The 25,105-nt window shown below is 41.1% G+C and overlaps 1 protein-coding gene across 1 annotated transcript in view; it reads left to right on the forward strand.

The window, feature by feature from the left end:
* LOC122811489 (sodium/potassium-transporting ATPase subunit alpha-1) overlaps nt 1-25,105 on the forward strand; it is a 990,310-nt gene that overhangs the window by 945,003 nt on the left and 20,202 nt on the right. Inside the window, exons 21-22 of the mRNA XM_044083359.1 lie at nt 1,289-1,390; nt 15,080-15,171. Coding sequence (XP_043939294.1) covers nt 1,289-1,390; nt 15,080-15,171 — 194 coding nt within the window. The remainder of the gene's footprint in view (nt 1-1,288; nt 1,391-15,079; nt 15,172-25,105) is intronic.

Consider the following 25,105-nt stretch of genomic DNA (forward strand, 5'->3'; position numbering starts at 1 on the left):
TAATCTCAAAATTCCTACTCACTAAAAAAATCATTGGTTCCTTCTTTAACATACTTAAAATAATTGCAAGCATAACATTTGAACATTTCTACCTCGGAAATCAAATCGTTACTTGAACCACAATATGATCTCTTGGAAATGATATTTCAAATGTTTACATTTCTTAGTAACAAAAACTATCTCCTATTACATTCCTAATATCTGGAAGATTCATAAGAAATCTAAGCTGCAGGGTCTTATGGTGGGTCAGCTGTATCTCATTTTGCAAAAGGATAAGGTTTTCTTAGATCCAGTCATTCATTTATTCTTACTGTGGCATCAGAGCTTACTTTGAGCCAAGATATCCATCTTCCTGTCTTCTCTCCAGAACCTAAAATATGGAAGAAAGGATACTCCATACCTAGGATATCCACAGGCAGCACAGGTACTATCTTGACAGAAATAATACTATTTGGAACTCTGATCAGTTCATTTCTTGTGAAGGTAAGATGAAAGGATAATCTGTGTCAAAACAGATGGTTGTCTCATGCTATTACCTTTTGTTATTCCCACCACAACAAGGCAATTTCAGGCAGGGTCAAGGTTCATTTACAGGGCCTTGGCTTCATCTATAGCTTTTTGGAAAGAGCTATATTCAAGCTTTGCCCTTGTGATCAAAATCATATATCCACAAACACATGTCAGTTACTGCTTAAAATTAGCTGAGGTGATTCTCAGATGACTCATTCTGATATGATTTTATTTTGCCACCTTAGTTTTTGAGATGATCCGCTGTGGTGACCCCTAACAGGAACAGCCGAAAGAGAAGAAGTTTTTGAGCAGTGTCTTTGTCAGTGTTGTGTTACATGAGGAGTTCAGTTTAGACTGTCAACTGATTGATTTTTATTTTAGACTGCCGCTCTTTTTAGTGTTTAGTATTGTGATGCATTGACTATGAGTATTTCTGTAGTCTCTTAAAAAAATAATAGTGCTTTTTTTTCAGTAACTTGTTTAGGCTGGTACAGCTGGCTGATATCAGTTACAGCTATAGTCACTTTTCTCACTTTACAGGACAAATCTTAGGATCAGCTTTGCAGATTTCTTTTTCATCGTGTAAAATAAATTGCTTACATACTGTTGTTGATGTTTACATTATTACATTCAAAATGTGCTTATGTGATTCTGTCTTGGATAGGTTCAGGAAATTTTAGTCATTTTCAGTTGTGTCATTTATAATGCTGCAGTAGTTATTTTATGTTCTGCGTTTTAAGAAGTGTCTCATATTTCTCAACCATGTTTAACCTAACAGGAACAAGATTCTAATATTTGGACTCTTTGAAGAAACGGCTCTTGCTGCTTTGCTTTCTTATTGCCCCGGCATGGATGTAGCTCTTAGAATGTACCCACTTAAGTGAGTATTTGTGATTTCATTATTCTTATAATATTGTTTAACTTTAGCTACATAATCTGTTCATGTAGATTGCATGGGGTGGTCAACTGCTTTTTTATTATTACTGAATGGTTATTTTTCTACACAATGGGAGATAATTCTAAAAAACATTTTGCTACATTGTGTGCCTTATATTTACCCTACAGGTACAGCATTATGTTTTTTTTCTGTGCTGTTATACCATTACTCTTATCATGGAGAATTCCATGCTAGCCCACTGGTGTAGTTCAGAGAATCTGCTTGTGCTGAAAATAGGGCAGGAATTAGGAAATGACTTCAGGGTGAGTTAAGATAATGATTGATATCTTACAGAAACCGTTAGTGGTGATGGTCAAAGGGGCAGTAACACCACAATATACCTCTTTGGTAGTGGATACAAGGGAGCATGATATCCCAAGCTCACTGCAAAGTTTATACTTTGAACAAGTAACTGTGCGGAGTCTGCATGTCCTCCCTGTGGTCAAGTAGGTTTCCTCCGGGTGCTCCAGTTTCCTCCCACATCCCAAAGACATGCTGTAGGTGGATTGGACACTCTAAATTGGCCCTAGGCATGAGTGTGTGCATGTGTGTGTCTTCTGTGGAAGACTGGGCACCGGGCTGGCAACTCAACACCGTAAAAACTTCGCTGCCAATCATGAGCAGACAGGTGAACAGCTGTGGTGACCCCCAACTGGGAAAAGCCGAAAGAAGAAGAAAAACCAGTAACTATAGAGGAAGAGCTTTCATTTGAGTATGAGCATTTTCTCCTGCACTGGTATAATGGCATACCCACAAACTGCACATCTCATTTTGCATTGTTGTAATTGCTAGGAAACATATGGATACAAAAATAAAGAAAATACGTTTTAGCCTGCCTGTGACTCTCCACCTCATTACTGATTACTTTCTTTCATAATCCTTATGTTAGAAAGTAGGTGTCCATCATTTTAACCTGACATGTTCAGATCTCAGCAGGCCATATTGTTACTATATTAAGTATCTGTGCTGAAAGGACCATAGCTGTTTCTTCACTTTCCTGTGTCTTGACACCTGAGGCCTATTGCTGTACGATACGTCATTCCTAAAAGGATTTCTGATTTACCTTTTCTGTTGTGGGTGAATGTTTAGGCAAAGTTTTTTTAATTATGACTGACCATTACATAAGACTGTGAGAAAAGTTAACTGTTGGATGCATTATTTTCTAATTGAATTCTGAGGATTAGCTGCATAAGCAGATCTAGCTCTACAGACTGAATGTTTATGGGGTGCTGTTATCTTAATAGTAGCAACCAGTGTACCATAATGGAGATGTATATGATTGCAGAAAATGTGAATGTTTATTTCCTTGGGCAGTCTTATGTTTAAAGAATTAGTATGAATTATTTTAGAAGGAATATTTCATACTGTAGACTGATAAGCAGCTAATTTTACTCTTGTTTTTGCAATAGCTTCTGACATTCCAGCATCTTGGGCACCAATCTTTCTTGGATAGAGCAGTAAATTGTTCTGACGTTGTCATCTATGATAGTAGGTATACAGTGGATATAAAAAGTGTACACATCCCTGTTAAAATGCTGGGTTTTTGTGATATAAAAAAATGAGACCACAATAAATCATTTCAAAACTTTTCCCTCCTTTCATGTAACCTATAACCTGTACAATTCAATTGAAAAACAAACAAATCTGTTAAGGGAGAAATATAAAGAATAAAAAAAACTTACAATAAGCTTGTTGCATAAGCGTGCACACCCTTAAACTAATACTTTGTTGAAGCACCTTTTGATTTAATTACAGCATTCAGTCTTCTTGTGTAGTAGTCTATCAGCATGGTACATCTTGACTTGGCAATATTTGCCCACTCTTCCTTGCAAAAGCATTCCAAAGCTGTCAGATTGCGAGGGCATCTCTTGTGCACAGCCCTCTTCAGGTCACCCACAGATTTTCTATTGGATTTAGGTCTGGGCTCTGGCTAGGCCATTCCAAAACTTTAATTTTCTTTTGGTAAAGCTATTCCTTTGTTGATCTGGATGTATGATTGGGGTCATTGTCATTTTGAAAGGTGAAATTCCTCTTCATCTTCAGCTTTCTACCATTCGCCTGAAGGTTTTGGGCCAAAACTGACAGTATTTGGAACTGTTCATAATTCCTTCCACCATGACTAAAGCCCCAGTTCTAGCTGAAGAAAAGCAACTCCAAAGCTTGATACTGCCACCACCATGCTTCACCTTGGGGATGTTGTCCTTTTGGTGATGCAAAGTGTTATTTTGTCATTTTTGCACCAAACATGCCTTTTTGGAATTGTGGCCAAAAAGTTCAACCTTGGTCTCATCAGACCATAACACATTTTCCCACATGCTTTTGGGAGACGATGTATTGTTTTGCAAATTTTAGCTGGGCCTGGATGTTTTTCTGTGTAAGAAAAGGCTTCCATCATGAAACCCTACCCCATAGCCCAGACATATGGAGAATACTGGAGATTGTTGTCGCATGTAATACACAACCAGTACTTGCCAGAAATTCCTGCAGCTTCTTCAGAGTTGCTGAAGGTCTCTTGGCAGCCTAACTGACCAGTTTTTGTCTTGTCTTGTCTTGTCATCAATTTTGGAGAGATGCCCAGTTATTTGCAATGCCACGGTTATCCCATATTTTCTCCACTTTTTGATGACTGTCTTCACTGTGTTCCATGGTATATCCAATGCTGTGGAAATTTTTTGTACACTTCTCCTGACTGATACCTTTCTACAATGAGATCCCTTTGATGCTTTGTAAGCTCTCTGCAAACCATGGCTTTTGCTGTAGCAGGCAACTGAGTAAATGTCAGAAAAATCCTACTAGGACAGCTGAACTTTATCTGAGGTTAATCAGAGTCTCTTTAATTGATGGCAGATGTGCACCCAAGAAGACTGAATGCTGTAATTAAATCAAAAGGTGCTCAACAAAGTATTAGTTTAAGGGTGTGCATACTTATGCAACCAGCATATTGTTAAGTTTTTTATTTTTTATATTTTCCCCCCAACAGATTTGTTTGTTTTTCAATTGAATTGTGCAGGTTATAGGTCACATTAAAGGTGGGAAATATATATAGGTTTACCTATAAATAGTCACACGATGTATGTGCGAACAACATATGTGAGAAAACAAATAAGGACACACTCACAATAGCGACGTACAAATCAGCGAACACATAGTGTCGAACTGACCTGCATAACAAGACCATTACCTGTACGGACCGAAATTCCCTATCGCTCTGGACCCAGGAACAAGTGCTACCATGGGCCCCAAGTGGGGCACAGGTCCAGTATTTGGTGGGCTGGCATCGGATTTCGATGTGTCAACTGATGACATTCTGAATACCCGACGTTTCATCCCGAAAAGTTATTTATCGTTTTTCTGACCATTCGACATATTTGTTTTCGTTAGTTTTGTGATAAACCATTCAGGAATACATGCATACAGACCATATAAGCATACTACACTAACAAACAGCAATGCATTTTATTATAAATGCCCCTAAGATAAATTACAAGTCTCCAAAAAATCATTTAGTAAAAAACTTAAAAATAGCAAGCAAAGAATCATGTTGTATAAAGGATGTCAATTTGTTTTAGTGGAGCAACCTTTTGGAAAAGAAATGCTCCACTGTTAATATGAATTTAAGTTGTTTGCAGCCGTATCTTTACCTCTCAAATTTTGTATGCCAGAGAATTCAGAATGGCAAAACATTCCTAGGGAAAGTCTTCATGTTAAGTTGTCAATCTCGCTTTCATTCTTGCTGGATGGGTTCGGAGCCAAACCTCAGCTCCGACTCAGCCTATTACTAAAGCTCGAGAGCTATTTTTACCGGCTCGAGGCTATCCTATGTCCCATAATGCTAGGTGCCATATACCCAGATCTCGTTTGCCGCTTCAGCTACGAGGTTGCCAGCTCCAGGTTGTATTAATCTTTTTCTTGTATTTAGTCAGTTATTTGGTTCTAACCTTAGCAATAGTTATTCCTAGTTCCTACCCTATAGATCCCTGTTTAGAGTTCCCTCTTAGGTAGTTTTTTTCTTCAGTTTTCCCCTCACTAAATAGTTAGGCCTTTGGCTAAACTTTTTCTATTACAGTTTCTGTAGCAGTAAATCCCTTTGGATTTTTTCTGTCGATTTTTTCTTGTATGTCTGTGCCTATAGTTAGTTTTAAACTGTGTTAAATAGTGTTGGTTTTTTGTAATTTCTTGGTCTGTTACAAGCTCTTTGTGTGTGTGTGTGTTGGCTGATTGTGACTAGACCACTTAGGATTGTCTTTTCTGCCCGTCATCCTTGTTTCAGGATGTCGAAAGACACCAAGGTCTCGGGCTTCAAGAAGTGTGACTCATGCTGTCAGAAGATGTCTCTGACAGACGGTCACACTTCTTGTGTATATTGCTTGGGCCCTCTGCACCTGCAGGACTCTTGTTCTGTCTGCCATGTGTTTAGTCCAAGAGTCCTGCAGGAACGCAGAAACAAACTTCTTTTGAGAGGCTTGTTGAAGCCTGAAGGTTCCCCGGCTAAGCCTTCATCGGGTAAACCTTCCAAGCCCGCCAAACCGTCGGCTCCATGCTCGGAGCCGTCGCCGAGCGGTGCTACTACTACTACCTCTGCATCGGTTCCGGCCAGAACTGATGATTCGAGGCTTCAGTCAGCTCCGACTCTGCTGTCGGAGTCGTCTTCGAGCAGAAAGCGTTCCAGGTCTCCTTCCCTGGAATCTGTCCATTCGGCTCCGAAGTCTCCCTTGTTATCGGAGCGGAGTCACAGGTCCCAATCCTCTCGATCTTCCAGGCTGTCATATCTTGACCTCGAGAGGGTGGTTAGCAGACTACTTAAGTCGCAGGCACTGGCCCAAATGTTGCATAGCCCTCCTCATCAGGCAGTTGCTATCACTACTCCCTCTTCGATTCCTCCTCCGACTCTTCCTTTGAGTTCGGAGCTGGAGATCGTAGGGATTGGGACCGTCAGAGCCAATACCACTCCTTTCGGCTCCCTCCTCAGCTCTGATCTCTTCCTTGGTTCCATCCTTGGAGGGATCCGGGCGCCGGGACTCCCTCATCGGTTCCGAGGGGGCGAGTGGCATCGGGCCCTTGTCCAACCCCGTTCTCCCTCTCGAAGCCTCGGCGCAGGTGAGTTCGGCCCCGACATCGGCCTCGGAGCCGTCCCTCTCGGTGCCAGGAGGAGTCCTTGTCTCTTCGGAGTGGGGACCCCCTTCCCTGCCTGATAGGGGTGCCTATGAGGTCATGAGGACTGTGCTTTCCCCTGTGCCTGCTCCACGGTCAGCTCCTTTGGCTCCTCCCTCTATGGTGCCTGCTTCAGTCTCTATCCGCCCTTCTGATCCCGAGCGTGGAGAACCGACGCTACAGGTAGCCCCATTGGGTGTATCCTCCTCTTCTGAGGCCTCCCCTGATCCTTCAGGGGAGCCCCCTTGAAAGAGAAAATGCAAGAGGAAGCATGTAGACTCCCTGACACCAACTTGGATGAGTCAGAAGGGTCCCCAAGGTCCCCCTCTGAGGATGTCTCCTTTTCTGACATCCTGGAGATTCTTAAGCAGAGGGGGAACTGGTCTGCCCTTAACCCTTCTGAGGACGAGTTGGTGTACCTGGATGCATTCGGTTCTCGCCCTTCCACCTCCTGGGTGTCTCTGCTTTTCAACCCCCTCATGGATGTGGTGGCTCAAAAGGCGTGGATGGCTCCGGATACTATGGAACCAACTCCCCGGAGGCCTACAAAATTTATTACAGCCCCTTCTGACAAGCAGTTTCTAACTAAGGGCATCCCTGTTGATGCCATGGTGCTGGCGGCGGCCACTAAAAAGGAGTTGGCTGACCCTTCAGTACCTGTCCATCCTCCTAATAAGGAATCTAGGATTATGGACAGGTATGGCAAGCGGATGTTTTGTTCAGCGACCTTTGCTATGTGGTTGCTGAATTATTTGTGCCATTTCACCCGTCTCTAGAGGGACCTTCTCAAAGAACTGGGTGATACCTTACAGGACCCATCAGCTGCGGGGTCTCAGGAAAAGATCAACTCCCAGCTGGGGACCCTGAACTCTATTGTCAACTCCTCCATGCGGCTCATTTCCTATGCAGCCGATGGAGTGAGTAGGGCTGCAGGCACGGGCGTTGCTCTAAGGAGACATGCCTGGATGTGGCTTTGCAATTTTGCTGACCCCTTTAAGGTGTCCTTCACTAACACCCCCTTTGATGGTTCTGCCTTGTTTGGACCTCAAGTGGAGGATACATTGACCAGGTGCGAGCAGGAAGGTAAGACTATCTCTGCCGTGGGAGTCCGTTTTTCTACCCCTTCTAGACCATACCCTAAGGGTCAGAAGAGTGGGAAAATGTGGTTCCGCAAACCTCAGGGAGTACTGCCTGATGCACGTGGTGAGCTACCCTCCAGATGCAGAGGAGTGAACAATAATAGACGCCGCCCGAGGGGCAGGGGGGGTCCGCAGAATCAGGGTAGCAGAGAACCCTTCTCTGACAAACCCTTCCAGCACCCCTGAGGAGCTGCCCCACTGTCCACCTTCGGTGGCAGTTGGGGGAAGACTATCGCTGTACCCAGAAGCCTGGCATTCCCTCATGCAAGACAAATGGGTACGATCGATCATATCCGAGGGTTACAAAATTCCCTTTATTCACACCCCACAACAGCCAAAAGGGCCCCTTCCAGACATTCCACCCGGTTTGAGGGATCAAGCAGCACTAGAAATTTCAAAGCTGCTGGAAAAAAGAGCCATCCAGCCAGTCCCAGCAGACCAGCATGGATCCAGAGTCTACTCCAAGTTCTTTTTGGTACCAAAAAAGACAGGGACTGGAGACCTATTTTGGATCTCAGCAGGCTGAACAAGTCTGTTCAAAGAATGAAATTCTGGATGGTCACGCTTCAGTCCATTCTACCCTTTCTGGGTCAGGACAATTGGATGTGCTCTATAGACCTTCAGGATGCGGACTATCATATCAAAATGAACAGGCGTTCCAGGAGGTTTCTCCGCTTCTGGCTGGAAGCCAGTCACTACCAATTCAGAGCCCTGCCCTTTGGCCTCACCACAGCCCCCAGGGTGTTTACCAAATGCATGGCAGTGGTTGCGGCTCACCTGAGACAACAAGGATTCCAGGTGTTTCCATACTTAGACCACTGGCTCCTTACTGCCACCACCAAGCATCAGCTACTCTATTCCAGAGATTATACCCTCCAAATTTGCAACGAGCTAGGCATCTCTATAAACTCAAATAACAATGCACAAACGAAAAACTGTTGAACTGACAAATCCACGTGCAGACGAACAGGAACACGATAAGAGACTGCTTCGTAAAATAAACAGGCGTTTATTAAATCCAAATAGAATGTTAGCGCTTTCGGCTAAATCAATATTTAGCCTTCTTCAGACAAACACAGTGTTTGTCTGAAGAAGGCTAAATATTGATTTAGCCGAAAGCGCTAACATTCTATTTGGATTTAATAAATGCCTGTTTATTTTACGAAGCAGTCTCTTATCGTGTTCCTGTTCGTCTGCACGTGGATTTGTCATCTCTATAAACTCTGAAAAGTCTGCCTTGTCGCCTTGTCAATCTATTACCTTCATAGGCACCGTTTTAAACACTGTGGAACTGTCAGCAAAACTGCCTGTACAAAGGATTTCAGACATTCGCGATCATGTTCAAATCCTACTACAAGAGAGCAGAGTCCAGGCCAGATTCGTACTAAAACCCCTAGGTCTCATGGCAGCAGCCATCACATTACTCCCTGTAGCTCACTTTCACATGCGGATCCTGCAATGGATGCTGTTTTCCCAGTGGTCCTTTCAACAGCTTCCAATGTCACACAGCATTCTAATCACTCAGTCATGCAAAAGGCACCTTTCGTGGTGGATGGTCTCCCCTCAGGTTCTTCAGGGCAGACCTTTTGTCCTTCCTCCTCCTGTTGCTACTGTGACAACAGATGCCTCCCTGATCGGGTGGGGGGGCATTTTCAGGGCAGGACAGTCCAGGGCACATGGCAACCTTTTGAAGGCCACCTACACATAAATGTCTTGGAAATGAGAGCGGTACTGTTAGCGTTGCAGGCCCTTCAATACTCTCTACCCACTGGGACTATTGCAGTTCAGACAGACAATATGTCTGTAGTGTGGTACATCAACAAGCAGGGCGGAACCAGGTCCTACCCCCTATGTCGGGAAGCACTCAGACTTTGGCAGTGGGCGATCACTTCTCAACGGTTTCTGGTAGCAACGCATATCCCCGGGAAGTCCAATGTCATAGCGGACAGGCTGAGCAGAGCTATTCTCATGCCCCACGAGTGGTCTCTCAACCAGCTAGTAGCGGAAAAAATTTTCAGAAGGTGGGGTCAGCCTTGCTGCAATCTTTTTGCAACCCCTCAAAACAGCAAGTGCCAAGACTTCTTCACCCTCTTCCCTCTCCCAGGTCTTCCCCCAGAGACACTCTAGTCCACGATTGGCCCCGGGGTCTTCTGTATGCTTTCCCCCCCTTTCCCTTAATTACTCAGTTAATCTAGAAAGCAACTGCTTTGAGATCCAGGATGATCCTTGTTGCCCCTTACTGGCCTCGACAAATTTGGTTTCCGTTCCTGCAACATCATCTACTAGATCAGCCTTGGCATCTGGATCCAGCGCCAGATCTTATGACATCAGTCGGGCGGGCTGCATCAATCTCTTCAATCTCTCAACCTCACAGCTTGGTTGCTCCACTTCCAACCCTAGCCAGGCTTCCCTCAATCTCACATTCAGTTCGTGACATCATCCTCGCTTCACACAAGTCTACTACCAGAAAGACTTATGCTAGCAAATGGAAGCGTTTCTCTGTTTGGGCAGGGGAGAAACAAGTTGACCCTTTTACAGCTCCTGTCCATACAGTTTTAGAGTTTTTGGCAGAACTTTTTCAAATGGGTTCTTCTTCAGCCACCATCACTGTTCAGCTGGCAGCTATTGCAAATTTTCATGTTGGATTGTCAGAGACCAGCATTATGTCACACAAACTTTGTAAAGCCTTTCTAAAAGGAACCCTCTTACTTAGGCCCCCGGTAAAAGATCCTCCCCCACCATGGGACCTAAATTTGGTGCTGTCATCTTTAATTCTCCCTCCCTTTGAGCCTGCGGCTTCCTGTTCGTTAAAGTTGCTCTCTTGGAAAACTCTGTTCTTAGTAGCCATCACTTCAGTGAGAAGGGTATCGGAACTGCAAGCCCTTTGTGTTCGCCCTCCTTACCTTGTTTTTCACAAAGATAGAGTGTCACTTAGGACTAATCCATCCTTTTTACCCAAAGAACTCTCTGAAAAAAATCTGAATCAGACCATCGATCTTCCTGTCTTCTTCCCACTTTATACCAATAGGTCTGAACGGAAGTTACATTGTCTGGACATTCACCGTCAATTACACTTCTACCTGGATAGAACCAAGCAGACGAGGAAATCAGAACAGCTCTTCCTGTCTTACGCGGAAGGGAAGCAAGGCCTGCCAGTTTCCAAAGTAACCTTGTTCAGGTGGTTGACCTCTGTTATCATGTTGATTTACCAATTGAGGCATAAAGAGCTCCCTATTAAGCCCAGAGCTCATTCAACCAGAGCATTAGCTTCTTCAGTAGCCTTTCAGGAAAGATTGCCAATGGATTCCATTTGTGCAGCGGCCACATGGGCCTCTCCTCATACCTTCATTTCTCATTACAAGCTGGACATGACCTCTAGAAGTCGGGCTGATTTTGGTTCCACTGTACTCAAGAGTCTGTTCCATTGAGTCACCCAGGACTAAGGTGCTAGGGACGCTGTCCCATCCAGCAAGAATGAAGGCGAGATTGACAACTTAACATTGAGAAGTTATGTACTTACCATAACGTTCTATGTTAGTTGTCTTCTTCTCGCCTTCTTTCTTGCATCCCACCCTCCATCCCCTAGCCTGGCAAGACTGAGAGTATCTTCTGAGATGTGTTATCATGAGCGTTATCTCCTTAGCTACCTCTCTTCCTTTTCTTGGTAACGCTTATAAGAGTTTTATATACGATATATATATATATATATATATATATATATATAGATATATACAAGAGCTTAGATATATAGAGGTAGATATATATATATATATATATATATATATATATATATATATATATATATATATATATATATATATATATTCTCTGTGATGGTGGGGACATGTATGTCCATAATGTTAGCTATCAAACGAGATCTGGGTATATGACGCCTAGCATTATGGGACATAGGATAGCCTCGAGCCGGTACAAATAGCTCTCGAGCTTTAGTAATAGGCCGAGTCGGAGCCGATGTTCGGCTCTGAACCCATCCAGCAAGAAAGAAGGCGAGAAGAAGACAACTAACATGGAACGTTATGGTAAGTACATAACTTCTCATTTCTTTGCATGAAAAACATATTAAGTTTCCCTTAATTTACTTGTTGTTAGATGGATCATGATCAAGAAATTTCGAATAAAGTAAGTAGGTATACAGATCCCACGAGATTTTATTAAGGACTCAATTAAACAAATTTAGTATATGTAAGTATAATTTAGTGCTTCTTTTTACTCCTTGATTTTTTTTCCATGTCCTTCTAGCTCCCTGACTGATATAATGGCTCCCGTACATACCTCCAGTTTACTAGTTTATTCCCTTTCTTAGGGAGCGGATACCAGTGGCTCACCAGTCTCTCCACTTCCAAGATGTTACATTTTCCTAACTCTAGCTGGGAAATAGTCCTAACACCTGTTCTTTCCCCACCTGGAAGAGTTCATCAGAACCCTCAGTGAAAGAGAGAGAGAGCAGAGGAAGAGAACACCCTGTTCTTGAGGCAGGAGATATATTATTCATTTACTGGATCCAACACACCATTCCCTATTAAAAGTAAGAGTTGGGAGAAAAGGTGCAGACCAGTTCATCAGTTAGGTGGATAAAACCATATCAATTCCTTATGGTCACTCACTGGCTTAGTGGGGGATGCATGCATACAGCAGTGCAACTGTCCCTGGAAATCGGAGCTACCACTTGTAGCATCATGAGCATTGAACATTGCCGTGGACAGTGTATCTGCTATCCAGCAGATGTCATCAAAGCATTGAGTCTGTATCACTTACCACAGAAAGGGCAAGCCAACATCAGTCACTGACCCCTACCACAGAAAGGGCAAGCCAGCATCAGTCACTGACACCTACCACAATAAGGGCAAGCCAGCATCAGTCACTGACCCCTACCACAGAAAGGGCAAGCCAGCATCAGTCACTGACACCTACCACAGAAATGGCAAGCCAGCATCAGTCACTGACCCTTATACTCTACTCTAGTCGCACAGTCTCCCATGCTGTTAACTGAACATCAGCTTGTTTGAATTTGTTTTGGAAGGTTCTTTGTCAGATGAATAGTCAACGCTGAGAGTTACTGTTTGGAAAAAAGGAGAAGACTGTACATTTCAGTTGTAGGATTTCAAGAATTAAGTTCTTAGTTAGGTGGGGGATGCTATACTACACCAAAAAGATTGAAGTGCTCGGAGCAGTTGTATTGGTGGGCTTCCAAGTACCCAGGAAGGCTGTGAGGCACATGGTGTAGCTGACAGGGATGTAATGTACATATGGGAGTTGCCACAACCTAAAGGTGTAATTTATTTATTTATTTTATAGTTTGTTTACTGGGATAGTCCATTGGGCCAAGAAGAGTCTGTTTTCAATGGAGTCCCGGGGAGAAAAGCTCCATGAACAGCAATATCATATGAAGACAATGCATTTACATTTATGTAATACTATTGAAGAACGACTGTATTATATAACTGATAAAAAATCTACAACTGCAGTGAAAATACAGTCAGAAAAGGAAAAGGTAAAATCACACACACACACACACACACACACACACACACACTAGGTCAATTAAAATAAGAAAAATCCATTGGTGCATATTCCTGTTAAATGTGTTAGAATGTGAAATAACACAGGGTTGGCATTACAGTTTTACATGAAATCTTAGCAGAGTTAAAGTAGGATAGGGGAATAAGAGGTGTTAATTGCTGAATATAAGAAGGGTGGGACAATAAGAAAAAGAAAAAAATAGAGCAAGAGTAGGAGTAAATGATAGAAATGAAGATGATAGTAGTCAGAGAAGATCAGTATGATGAATAGAAGAGATAAGTAAAGGAGTGTGAGAAGTGGGAAAAAAAGAGACGAGTCATGTGGGATGAGAGCATGAACATTCCCAGAGGGTTTTGAGATGGGAATGAAGCAGGGTCTTAAATGTAGAGTGGTTGCCTGTAGTATGAATAAGAGGTGGCAGGGAGTTCCAGAGGCGAGCTAGGGAAAAGGATAGTAGGTGTTTGCCTGGAGGATGAGCAGGCTTGTGCAGTTCAAGCAAATTCTGGTTATAGGATCTAAGAAGTCTGTTGGGTAGGTGCATTTTGAAGGAGGAGGCAAGGGAGGGGCAGATGGAGGGATTAAAGATAAGTTTATGGGCATGAGTAAGTTGAATATAGGTAAGATGGTTGGGAAGTTTGAGCCAGTTTAGTTTGTGAAGGGCATTGCAGTGGTGGGAGGATGATTTATAGCCAGTAGCAAACTTAGAAATGTTGTTATAACAGGATAGCTTTGTTTTTAGAGAAGATTGAAGTTGATGATGTTGCATTGCAGATTACCACTGAAAACTTGGCTGTGCCTCAGGAAGGTCATAAAATGAAGTAATATTATGGAAGGCTACAGAAGTCATTCAGGTTTTGCCATATGTTCATAGGGTTATAGGTAAGTACTAGGCTAGCTGCCTTTGCAGTCATTTTAAGCCTAGTCAGTTTCCCTTTTTTGTGCTCAAATTAACCTATTCTGTTTGGTTAGAGAGTGGCATTACTCATCCTGTGGTCAATAATTATATATTACCTCTAATGAGAATAACTGGAATCATACCACAAACGAACTGAGAGGATTCATGCATGAGATAATGCATTTATGAGCTCCTCTGTCCATTAGTAGTACAAAAGGCATGGTTAAGAGACTTCAAAATGTATTCCATAATAATGTGAAAACTGGCAAGGAGTTCACTAATGAAGTGGGAAACCTGCCAGTGTCATGATGGGATAGTAATTAGTGATACTATCAGTTCCATGGTCCTTTGTCTGATCCTGGTGCTTGAATATTGTCTTGGTGGAGTTTAAATATACTTCCTGTGTCAATATGGGTTTACTTTAGGGACTTCAGTTTTCTTCCAAACAGATATTGTAAATCAATTGTCTACTCAGATAAATTGTCCCTGGGTTTATATTTTTCTGAAAATATGTTTTTTGTTCACTCAAGTTAAGCTGGCTAGCAAAATTAAAAATAAAAATCAGGACATTGGTTGAACATAAGAGGACAGCAACTTTTAATAATTAAAATGGTCATGAGTTAGAGGGTGTCTTACAAAACAGGGTATCTGAAAAAGCTAGTGGTAATGTCAAAATTTTATTTAGTAAAAATGGTACATATATAGAAAAGCTTATGTGGAAATATATTGCTTGGAGAAATAGAAACAAAAACAGAAAAAAGAATAAATATTAGATTGGAAAGGAGTATTAAAATATGGAGATGCAGGTAAGTTATAAATCTTCAACAAAGATGAAAGAAAGTATTCTGACATTGATCAGAAACCTGCTGGTATATTTCATACTCATTTGTTTATTTCCTATTTCAGAGCTTCCTGGTGGTTCTGTGCCTTCCCTTACTCATTAATTATCTTTATTTATGATGAAGTAAGAAAATTTATTATCCGACGAAACCCTGGAGGTAAGCTTAGACAAGTATAATAAGATTTTTTTTGAATGATAACCATGCTTCCCCCATATTACTAGATGTATACAGAAGTGCCTGGTCTTTAACCATGTTTATTTAAGACTCAATAATTGCTTTATCTTGTAATACACAAAATAATGTTTTGCTTCATTTGGTAAATTAGCTTCTGCTACAAATAAAGGTTTGCAGTGAAATTATATTGCATTTATTATGCAATATTCATTTGACCCTAAGTTTACATTTCTTAACCGGGAAAGTCCAACTGGATACATATCCATTTTCAGTGGAGGCCTGGGGAGAAACGCTCCAGAAGTACAAATTATATTTAACACAAAATTTTAATGCAAAATACGATTAAAAGTATAATATCAACAGTTCAGATAACAATGTATATATATAATTCCAGGAGACATTAATAGAAAAAAAAATTATGTAAGTTAGGTAGAAAGGATTAGAATGCAGTATGCTATCTGGGTAGAAGCGCCAGTAGCAATGAGGAGAAAAAAATGGAAGCCAGTTAGCAAGGTAAGTTGAGGAAGATTACCCTGGGCTAGTGCAGGTACATATCCAGTGGTTGGTGAGATATTTTTGTACTTGCTGTAATAAGTTCAGAAGTTACTGTTTGTGTTTTTTGTACTATCCTTTTATTTTAAATTTATGACTACTAGCACAGAAATGTTTCTCCGTAGAGAGATATTTTAACAACTCTGTCTAGAAGTGAGTAGATTCTTTAGCCCAGCACCTCAAGATACTTGGTTTTTGATATGTATAAACAGTGCAGCTGAAGCGCTAATGCTGAGAGCCCTCCTTGGTAGGCCATAGGTTGGTATTCCTCTCTACCACTCGGAAATCAGTTTTTTTTTTTAACAAAATCCAAAACTGTGAAATGAAAGGTATTTGAATTTCTTAACTGAGGTAGAGCACTGATCATAAATGACTATGTGCAGTCTCAACTGAGAAAAAAATGTAAGAGACCATTAAATAGCAAAAACAATGAGATGCAAAATGCAACAGGAGTAAAAATAAAGTATAGTAGTAAATACTTTATGCAAACCAGTTGCATGCAATATTTGCAACTGTGACAAGTAAGTGAGCAATGCATCAAGGGGAATATTTAGAGACTGGCTGAAATGAAAGTATGAAGGCAAGAAGAGTGAGGAAATTTGGTGATTCGACCAGTGAGATTGCATTTGCATATGGCAAGGTTTTGAAGATGACACTTTAACTATGCATGGACTTTTGGTTAAGATTATATTCCCTTAGGACAGGAGGGGAGGGACTTCCAATGTTTGGGGCCTAGTGTAGTAAAACAGTGACCTATGCACTGGATTTTGGTCTTTTGGGCTTGTAATGTAGGTGCAAGTGGCCTTGATTTCTAAGGTCATTGGATGAGAAATGTCTACTTAGCTTAGTTAAGGGAGAGATTGTTTGATTGTTTAGAAGTTTGAATAGTTGTGAACAAAAAAGTAGATTGGTTCTTTGTTTAGCAGGTACGTATTATTTTTTTTTTTTGCTTTGTCTAATACAGTGCATTTTGGGGATTGTGTAATAAACCTACTGGCTTTATTAGTGATTGTTGGAATGTATGCATAATTTTGTTTTGAAACAGATACTAATAAGGGGAGATCATATTCCAGTTGGGAAAACAAAATCTTTTGCCTGTTGCTGTAACGGAAATCTTGGTGAAAAAGTGGAGATTTTGTTGGCACAGAATAGGAGTGGGTTTATCATTTTCCTTATATTATTTAAAGTGAGGCAGAAGTTGAGAGGTGCATCTGACACAGTGACAATCCTCATAGGTTTAGCTACTGCTCTTTGCTGTGAGATTCTTCATTGTTGTCAGTCTGATTCTTCTGAATTCCAGACTTTTATATTATAGACCATTCTGAGGTATGATAACATCACATATTCCTTGTCTGGAGAATATAAACTGTAGTAAAATAATTATACAAGAGAATATAAACTGCAGTATAATAATTATACTGGAGAATATAAACTATAGTATAATAATTATACTGGAGAATATAAACTGCAATATAATTATACCAAAGAATATATACTGCAGTATAATTATACCAAACAATATAAACTGCAGCATAATAATTATACTGGAGAATATAAACTGCAGTATAATAATTATACCAGAGAATATAAACTGCAGTATAATAATTATACATGCTTACACTTGTGCTCATCAGTTTAATTCATGAAACCTGGTTAAAAAAAATCCTCATGTATAGGATATGTAATTGCTTTGAAAAAAATCAATGCCTACTCTTCTCTATGGACAATGTGGTACTAATCAAATTAGTATCACTTCCTTTAGATTTTGGCACAACTGTTGCTCTTTCTTTGCACATTATAGTCACAGATTTCATTAAGGTATTCTCTCAAGCATCTACCTTTTTTGGTTGACTTTGAGTGTGCTTTGCATGGTTTTGCAATGTATTTAGAGCAAATCTCATTATAATTGATGTGTGGTATTTCTCAGATTCATGTACAATTCCTAACAGCTTCTTTTCTGTCTGAATATATCTCCTTTGTGCCTATGTAAATGATTTTGATTCAAAGGACAATAGCTCTCACATCATTCTGACTTGCATCTCCTTTGGCTTATTCACATCATATTACTTTAGCACTGGTGCACATGTACCTTTTGCCTTGAACATTTCAAAACCCTGCTTGTTTTCTGGCTTGGGCATTTGCAAGAATTTTTTATTTTTTTTTGGCATCAAATTTAAGATCATCTTGTGTTAGAATATGTTCCATGTATTTAAGACTTGTCACTCTTGTTAAATTTGCTGTCACATAATTAGAAAGTTTGCTGTCTCAGTCTGTTTAGAGGTGGTCTCAGCCTCCTATCATTCTCTGTATGTGTCTAAACCCACATTGTTAGATCATCATTTATGCTTCAGTACATTGCAAGCTGTTGCATTTAACATTTTACCTTAAATGAAGACGACACTTCTTCCTCTCTTTCAGTGGTATTTATTACACAGGTGTGGGAGCCTCATGGAAAGTACCAGGGAGACTACCTGGACAAAGGAATGCATAAGCTTATATGCTGGTGATACTGCTGACAGTACAAAAATATAAACTACGCCAATTAAATTAGTACAAAAGACAATTAACCAATCAGTGGTTTACCCGTAGGCTTAAAGCAGTTCACATTACTACATCTCTAGGCAGAGAAAGAAAATCGGATACACTTCCATATAAGGCACATTTCCTGCTTTCAAGCAGGCTTCTGTTTTTCAGTACTTTTCCACTATTCACAGTTTACTCAGAGTTCTCAGTACAAAGTTCATCTTAATGCATGCAGATTGTCACATACTCAATTTCCCTAAGCACATACTTTGGCCATTCATATTCTACAATCCCCCATTTGATGCTGTGTAAGCATCACCATTTAGTTTATTATACATTTGCCCTAAGTCTAACATAACCGCGTGGCTGGTTCCTTCAACATTGTCACACATTTTTATTTCCTCATCCATATTTATGACTGCATGCATATAAAACTTTGGCACCTTTTTAGTAGTCTTAAAATACTTTAATTTCAAAATCAATGCTTTGATTAAAAACACAAGAAAAGCAATAAGAGCTAATACTGCGATTAATAAAATTAACTTCAATAATCCACCTCCCCAACTTGAGAACAGGTTGGTTAACCATGCCCATGTTGAGTTATTGGCCTCCTTGGCCTTAGAGAGTTCGAAGATTCTCTGAATGAGTTTGAGATAACTTTCAATTTCGTGCTGATTGTCAGGAATAAACATACAACACTCTTTCTGGATTAAAGCGCAAGTTCCACCTTTCGCCGCTAGGGTGAAATCGAGAGCCATAGGATTTTGGAGGACTACAGCTCTCATAGCAGCCAGTTCATCAGTCACTAGTTCTAAAGCAGAAAATGTGGCATTGCTTAATACTTCAAACAATTTGGACAGTTTTCTCAGTTCCCAAATTGATTTTACTGCTCTGTATGCTGGAATTATACCAGCCCACGATATGACATCATCACCCAAATCCATATGAGATAGTCCTTTAGTGCCAGCATGAGCTAACTCATGATGATAAATCCATGAAGCGTCAATTTGGCCTACCAGATTGGCAGGCTTTTTAACCTCTTGAACATTCCAAATTTTTCCTTGAGGTAAAGCAGATGTATGTCGGATGGCTGGAACTAAATAACTGAAGAAACAGCTACCAGACCAGTTTCCTGTTAGCCATTTATAGGCTCTTTTACCACACACAAAGTAGCAATATTCCACCTTAGTGGTGATATTGCTATCTATATAACCTTGTTCAGAATGAAACACTTTCTTATCGATCAATCCCAACTGTTGATATAGGACTGAATTATTTCTTACCTCTTTGTATGTTAAAGGCACCAGTTCACAAAGTGAATCGTAGGTCGTGTTACAGTAGGAGAAGTTATTATTACACCTGTAGGGAACTGTCACATTACAAAAACTCCATCCTACCTTGAATTTACCAAATTTCTGAAAACACACAGTTCCATTTTGACGGTTAAACAGATGTAATGCTATCCTGTCTTTTGAAGTGACATTTTTTTGGTGTCATAGATCAGATTTGTCCAGGTTTCATTAGCCCTTAAAGGGACTGTACTTAGCATCAATTCCCCATGAACAGTAGGTAAAGCAGTACAGATCCAACAGTCAGAGACATTAAGGGATGATGCATAGGCAAATGTAATAGCTTGGTAGGTGTTGAAAGGTGGATGCCAAATAGCTTGCTTGGTGTAATGCGTCGATGGAGCAGGAAATAAAAATGGCCACATTAAAAATAACAGTACAACAAGAATGACCACCAAAATGGCTGTCCAGTATTTTTGTGAAAATGGTTGTTGAGTCTGCGTAGTGTCAGGAGCTTGGAGTTTTCCAAAAGGGTAAATGTTAGGCATCGTCAGGTACTGGAACAGTTCTACTTTGAGTACGAGTAGCAATGGGAGGAGAATCTGGAGTCGAAAAAGATAAAGGCTGTTGGTCTTCGGACGGCACAACTTTTTTGACGTGTGAAATGTGTATCCAGGTTGGAGATCCTTGCAGTCACACAGCAGATGACATTGTCAGAAGAACCAGGAAAGGCCCCTTCCAAGTGTGGCTGGAGTGCTGTTTTTCTAGAAAAGGACTTAATGTAAACCCAATCTCCTGGTTGTAGGCAGATGATAGGAAAGGATCTGGAAGATGTTGAGCAGCTGCTACTTGTCGGTCGTGAAACTGTAGGAAGGAAACAAGAGATTTGCAGTACAAGAGAATATCATTATCAAATGCATCATATTCAGAAAAGGGTGGTGGTGGCATCATGGGCATATGCAGAGGGCGACCCATGAGAATTTCATGTGGAGAAAGACCCTTAGTAGGATGCGGTTGTGCTTGCGTAGAAAGTAAGGCTAGTGGTAAGGCCTGCATCCAAGTTAAGCCTGATTCTAAAGTGACTTTAGCAAGTCTAGTTTTCACGGTCTGATTCATACATTCAATAATACCTGTTGCCTGTGGTCTATACCGACAATGACATTTCAAAGTAATGCCTAGCATGGTACACAAGGATTCAACTAACTTAGCAGTAAAATGCGTTCTACGGTCAGAGTATATTTGACAAGGAACACCAAAAGGAGGTATCAATTCAAAACACAATTTGATTGCAACTGAAATAGCATCGTTTTTAGCACATGGGTAGGCTTCTAACCACCCCGGAAAATATCAACAACAGTCAAAACATATTTAAAACGAGTACGAGGTGGGAGTTCTATAAAGTCCCACTGTAAGGCACAAAATGGTGCCATTGGTTTTGGCACTGGTTGAGCGGGACTCAAAGTGCCTTTTGAAATGTTATGCTGTAAACAAATGGAGCATGTGCTCAAAAAATGTTGCACAGAAGCAGAAAGTCCTGGGGTGAACCAATCCTTCTGGATTTGTTTGATTAATGCTTGTACCCCTACATGAGCTGGCAAATGATATGCTTTTATAAGAGAATTTAACATAGTTATTGGGCAAATTAATCTGCCATCAGTATGCTGCCAAATTGAATCAGAACGTTTGAAACAACTTTGGGCCAGCCATGTTTTTCTTTCTGATTCCGATGCTTCACTTTGTAAAGTTTTTAAAACAGTAGTGTCAAAAGTAACTGTTTGTAAGATAGGCTGCAGAAATTGTCCCTGAACAGTATATGAAAGAGCAGCCTGCTTGGCAGCCCAGTCAGCCAGATTATTTCCCTTGGCTACTAGGGAGTCGTTAGACTGGTGAGCCGCACACTTGACAACAGCAATTTTAGAAAGTAATAATAAATCCTGTAAGAGGTGATCAATATACAGGTAATTTTTAATTGGTGCCCCAGAGGATGTCAAAAACCCCCTTTCCTTCCATAAGGTACCAAAATCATGAACAACGCCATGGGCATAACGTGAATCAGTATAAATAGTAACAGATCTGTCTTTGGCCATTTTACATGCATGTGAAAGTGCCACTAATTCCGTGGTTGTGTGGAAGTGCCAGGTGGTAATTGTCCAGTTTGTAAGACTTCAGATGGTGAGCAGACTGACCACGCAGCCTGGAGTTCACCAAGATTATTTCACAAACAGGACCCATCTACAAAAATAACTAAATCAGGATTAAGCAAAGAAACATCTTGCAAATCTAACCTAGGAGAAAGAACAGTGTTAACAAGTACTCAGTCATGTGGTTCACCCTCGTCGCTAGTTGGAATCATTGAAGCAGGGTTTAGTGGTGGGCAATGTGTAATTTGAACAGCGGGATTACTTAATAAACTTAACTCATATTTAGTGAGGCGAGCATTAGAAAGATACTGTGTTTTTGATTTTAAGAGTAACACTTGCACCGTATGAGGTACTGCTAGTATAGTGTCATGTCTTAAAGTCAATGGTGCTGCCATTTCAATTAAAACAGCAGCAGCTGCCACCACTCGTAAACAGGGTGGATAGCCAGAAGCAACAGAGTCTAACTGAGTGCTGTAATATGCTATAAGCCGATAGCCTCCCGTATGCGCTTGTGCCAGCAGGCCCAAGGCAGTTTTATTTCTTTCACAACAGAAGAAAACAAAGGGTTTAGAATAATCTGGGAGCCCTAGGGAAGGTTGGTTTATCAGTGCAATTTTAATAGCCTGAAAGGTCTTTTCATGTTCAGGGGACCAAGGCAGAGGGTCTGTGACCTCCTTTCTTAGAAGCTGTAACAGAGGGGCTGAAATTTCTGAAAAATTGGGCACCCATTGTCTACAATAACCTGCTAGGCCGAGGAACCCCTGAGTTGTCTCAGGGCGGGGGGCAGTCTAAATGGAGGTAATTCTACTTGGAAGTATTTGACGTGAACCCACAGAAATTATGTGCTCCAGGTATTGTACCTTTTCTTGACAGAACTGCAGTTTAGATTTATTTACCTTAAAACCTCGTTCAGCTAAAAACTTTAAAACTAAAAGTGAGTCCTCTATACAAGACTTAGTATCTTGTAAAGCTATAAGAATATTGTCTACATATTGGACCAGTACTGAATGTGGTAGTAACTGTAAATCCTGCAGTTGTCTGTGCATCTCTCTAGAGAATAGGGTTGGAGATTCTACATATCTTTGGGGTAGTCGGGTCCAAGTATACTGTTGGCCCTTATAAGTGAATGCAAACAAATACTGACTATCTAAATGTACTGGGATAGAGAAGAAAGCTGATGAGATATCTATAACCATAAAACAATGTGCTGTAGGTGGGATGCAGCTTAAAATCGTAGCTGGGTTTGGTACGATTGGAAAAACAGGCAAGACAGCTTTATTGACTTCTCGCAAGTCTTGAACAAATCTGTAAGCTTGTTTACCAGGTTTCTTTACCGGTAGAATTGGAGTATTACATGGACTTGTTGTAGGTACTATAATTCCTTGTTGTACCAAGGCAGAAATGATGGGGGCAATACCAGATGTAGCCTCTACCGTCAAAGGGTACTGTGTTACCCGAGGTAACCTTGCTCTGGGTTTTAAGGTTATTTTTGCAGGAGTGGCTGAAATCAGAAACCCAACATCATTATCATGAGTGGTCCATAGATGAGAGGGTAATGAATTTAAATGCTTATTTTTATCGAGGTCAGACTGCATACATATTGTGTGCAGAGTGACATTTTCATTTAAAGTAGACAAAATACTATCTTGTTTATCTGAATGTACTTGTAAATATACTTGTTCAGCTGTACAGAAGATGGTTGCTCCCATCTTACAGAGCAAATCTCTTCCATGTAAATTTAAAGGTGCTGAGGGTCCTACTAAAAATGCATGATTGTCTTGAAAAGGTTCCAAAGTTACTGGGACTGGGACGGTTTCAGAATATTCAATAGGATACCAGAGACATCTACCCCTCTAGTTATGTTATTGGAGAGGGGGACATTTATTGCTGCTTTGCCAGCTAACATAGATTTGGTTGCTCCAGTGTCAATCAAAAATGGGTATGGTTTACTTTTGACAAGTAACATAACATGTGGTCCATCTTGATCCACAGGGATGAAAGGGCACAACTGCTGTTGTCTTTGTTCAGGGAACTTTTATTGTGATGGCTGCCGATTGGATGCTGGCCAATTAGAATTCCACTGAGGTGACGTATCAGTGGGTGGGGCAGGTTGCTCTGCCAGATACGGACATTCATTTCTCCAATGGCCTACTTGGCCACAATTGAAACACTCCGTCTGATTATTATAGCTTTGGGGTAGGGCTGATCATGTTTCCTGCCAGTTTTGTCTATTTTGGATTCCTGCCCCTTGGCGTCCACCTCTCCCTCTTCTCCGTCCTCGTCCTTCCTGTCCACGCTGCCCAAAGGCAGTACACATCTGAATCTGCACTTTAACCAATTTTTCCTGTAAGTCCTTTTTTTCCTGTGCTAAGTGGTCAGAGAGGTATTGCACTTGTGTGACTAATTCATGCAGTCCAAGACTAGGCCAGTTTAAACATACTTCCTTTAACTTATCCCATACTTGTGGGTGTAACCCATCTACGAAGGCAGCCGACAATCCTCTCTGTGCTGGTCCTTCGGTAGGTTTTGGGTAAGCAGAGTAAGCCTCAAAGGCTTCAGTGAGATGATTTAAATACTCGTCCACAGGTTTGTCTTCTTTTTGAAGAACTGACTTGATTTTAGACCAGTTGGGTGTGGGTGGAATAGCATCTACTATTGGCTGTCTGACCACTTCAAACCCGTTATCTCCTTGTGCATCATGTTTTGGAATTGGAGTAGGGACATTAGCATGGGCCCAAATCCGTTTCATTAGATCAGCCAGTATGGCATACTGAAGAACTGCCCTGACTTCTTCTATTGTAGGATTTTGTAAAAAAATATGTCCTGCCAGCACACTCTGGAACTTAGCTGGATTAGTACGGATGGGCAGTAGTGATTTGGTAATGGCTTGAAAATCAACCGCCGACCACGCCCTAGGTACTACAATGGTCGGTGGTTCCTGTGCACTTCTATCATTGGCTGGGTTAGGTACCTCCCTCAAAGGTAACAATCTGTCATCATCTGACGACTCCGATTCTGAATCTGGATTAAATTTATCTGGCCCAAAATATCCATCCCCACTGTCAATTATAGCGGGGAACTGGCCAAAATGCATTAGTCTGTGTAAATGTCACTTCCCTTTTTCTTTATAATAGGGTTTAGCTTTAAAATATATTACAGCTTTTGCTTCTTTATGAGTCTTACTATGAGTTCTTGGTCCCTTTTTTCTATCGCTTGTTTCTGGATCAGCTTCACTAGACTGACTGTCCGCAGCTTGTTTTCCCTCTCTCTAGGGGTGGAATCTTTAGTGGTGGAATCTGGCTGCTGTGTTTCGGCTCCTTGTTGAGCGAGGGGGGCTGATACTGCAGGGGTGCAATCGGTTTTGCAGTCAGTGGTGGGGAGAGCCAGGCATTATCGTCTTCTGATGATTCA

The sequence above is a fragment of the Protopterus annectens genome, chromosome 9.part0 (assembly GCF_019279795.1).
Source record: "Protopterus annectens isolate FY-2018-M chromosome 9.part0, PAN1.0, whole genome shotgun sequence".
Lineage (NCBI taxonomy): Eukaryota > Metazoa > Chordata > Ceratodontiformes > Protopteridae > Protopterus > Protopterus annectens.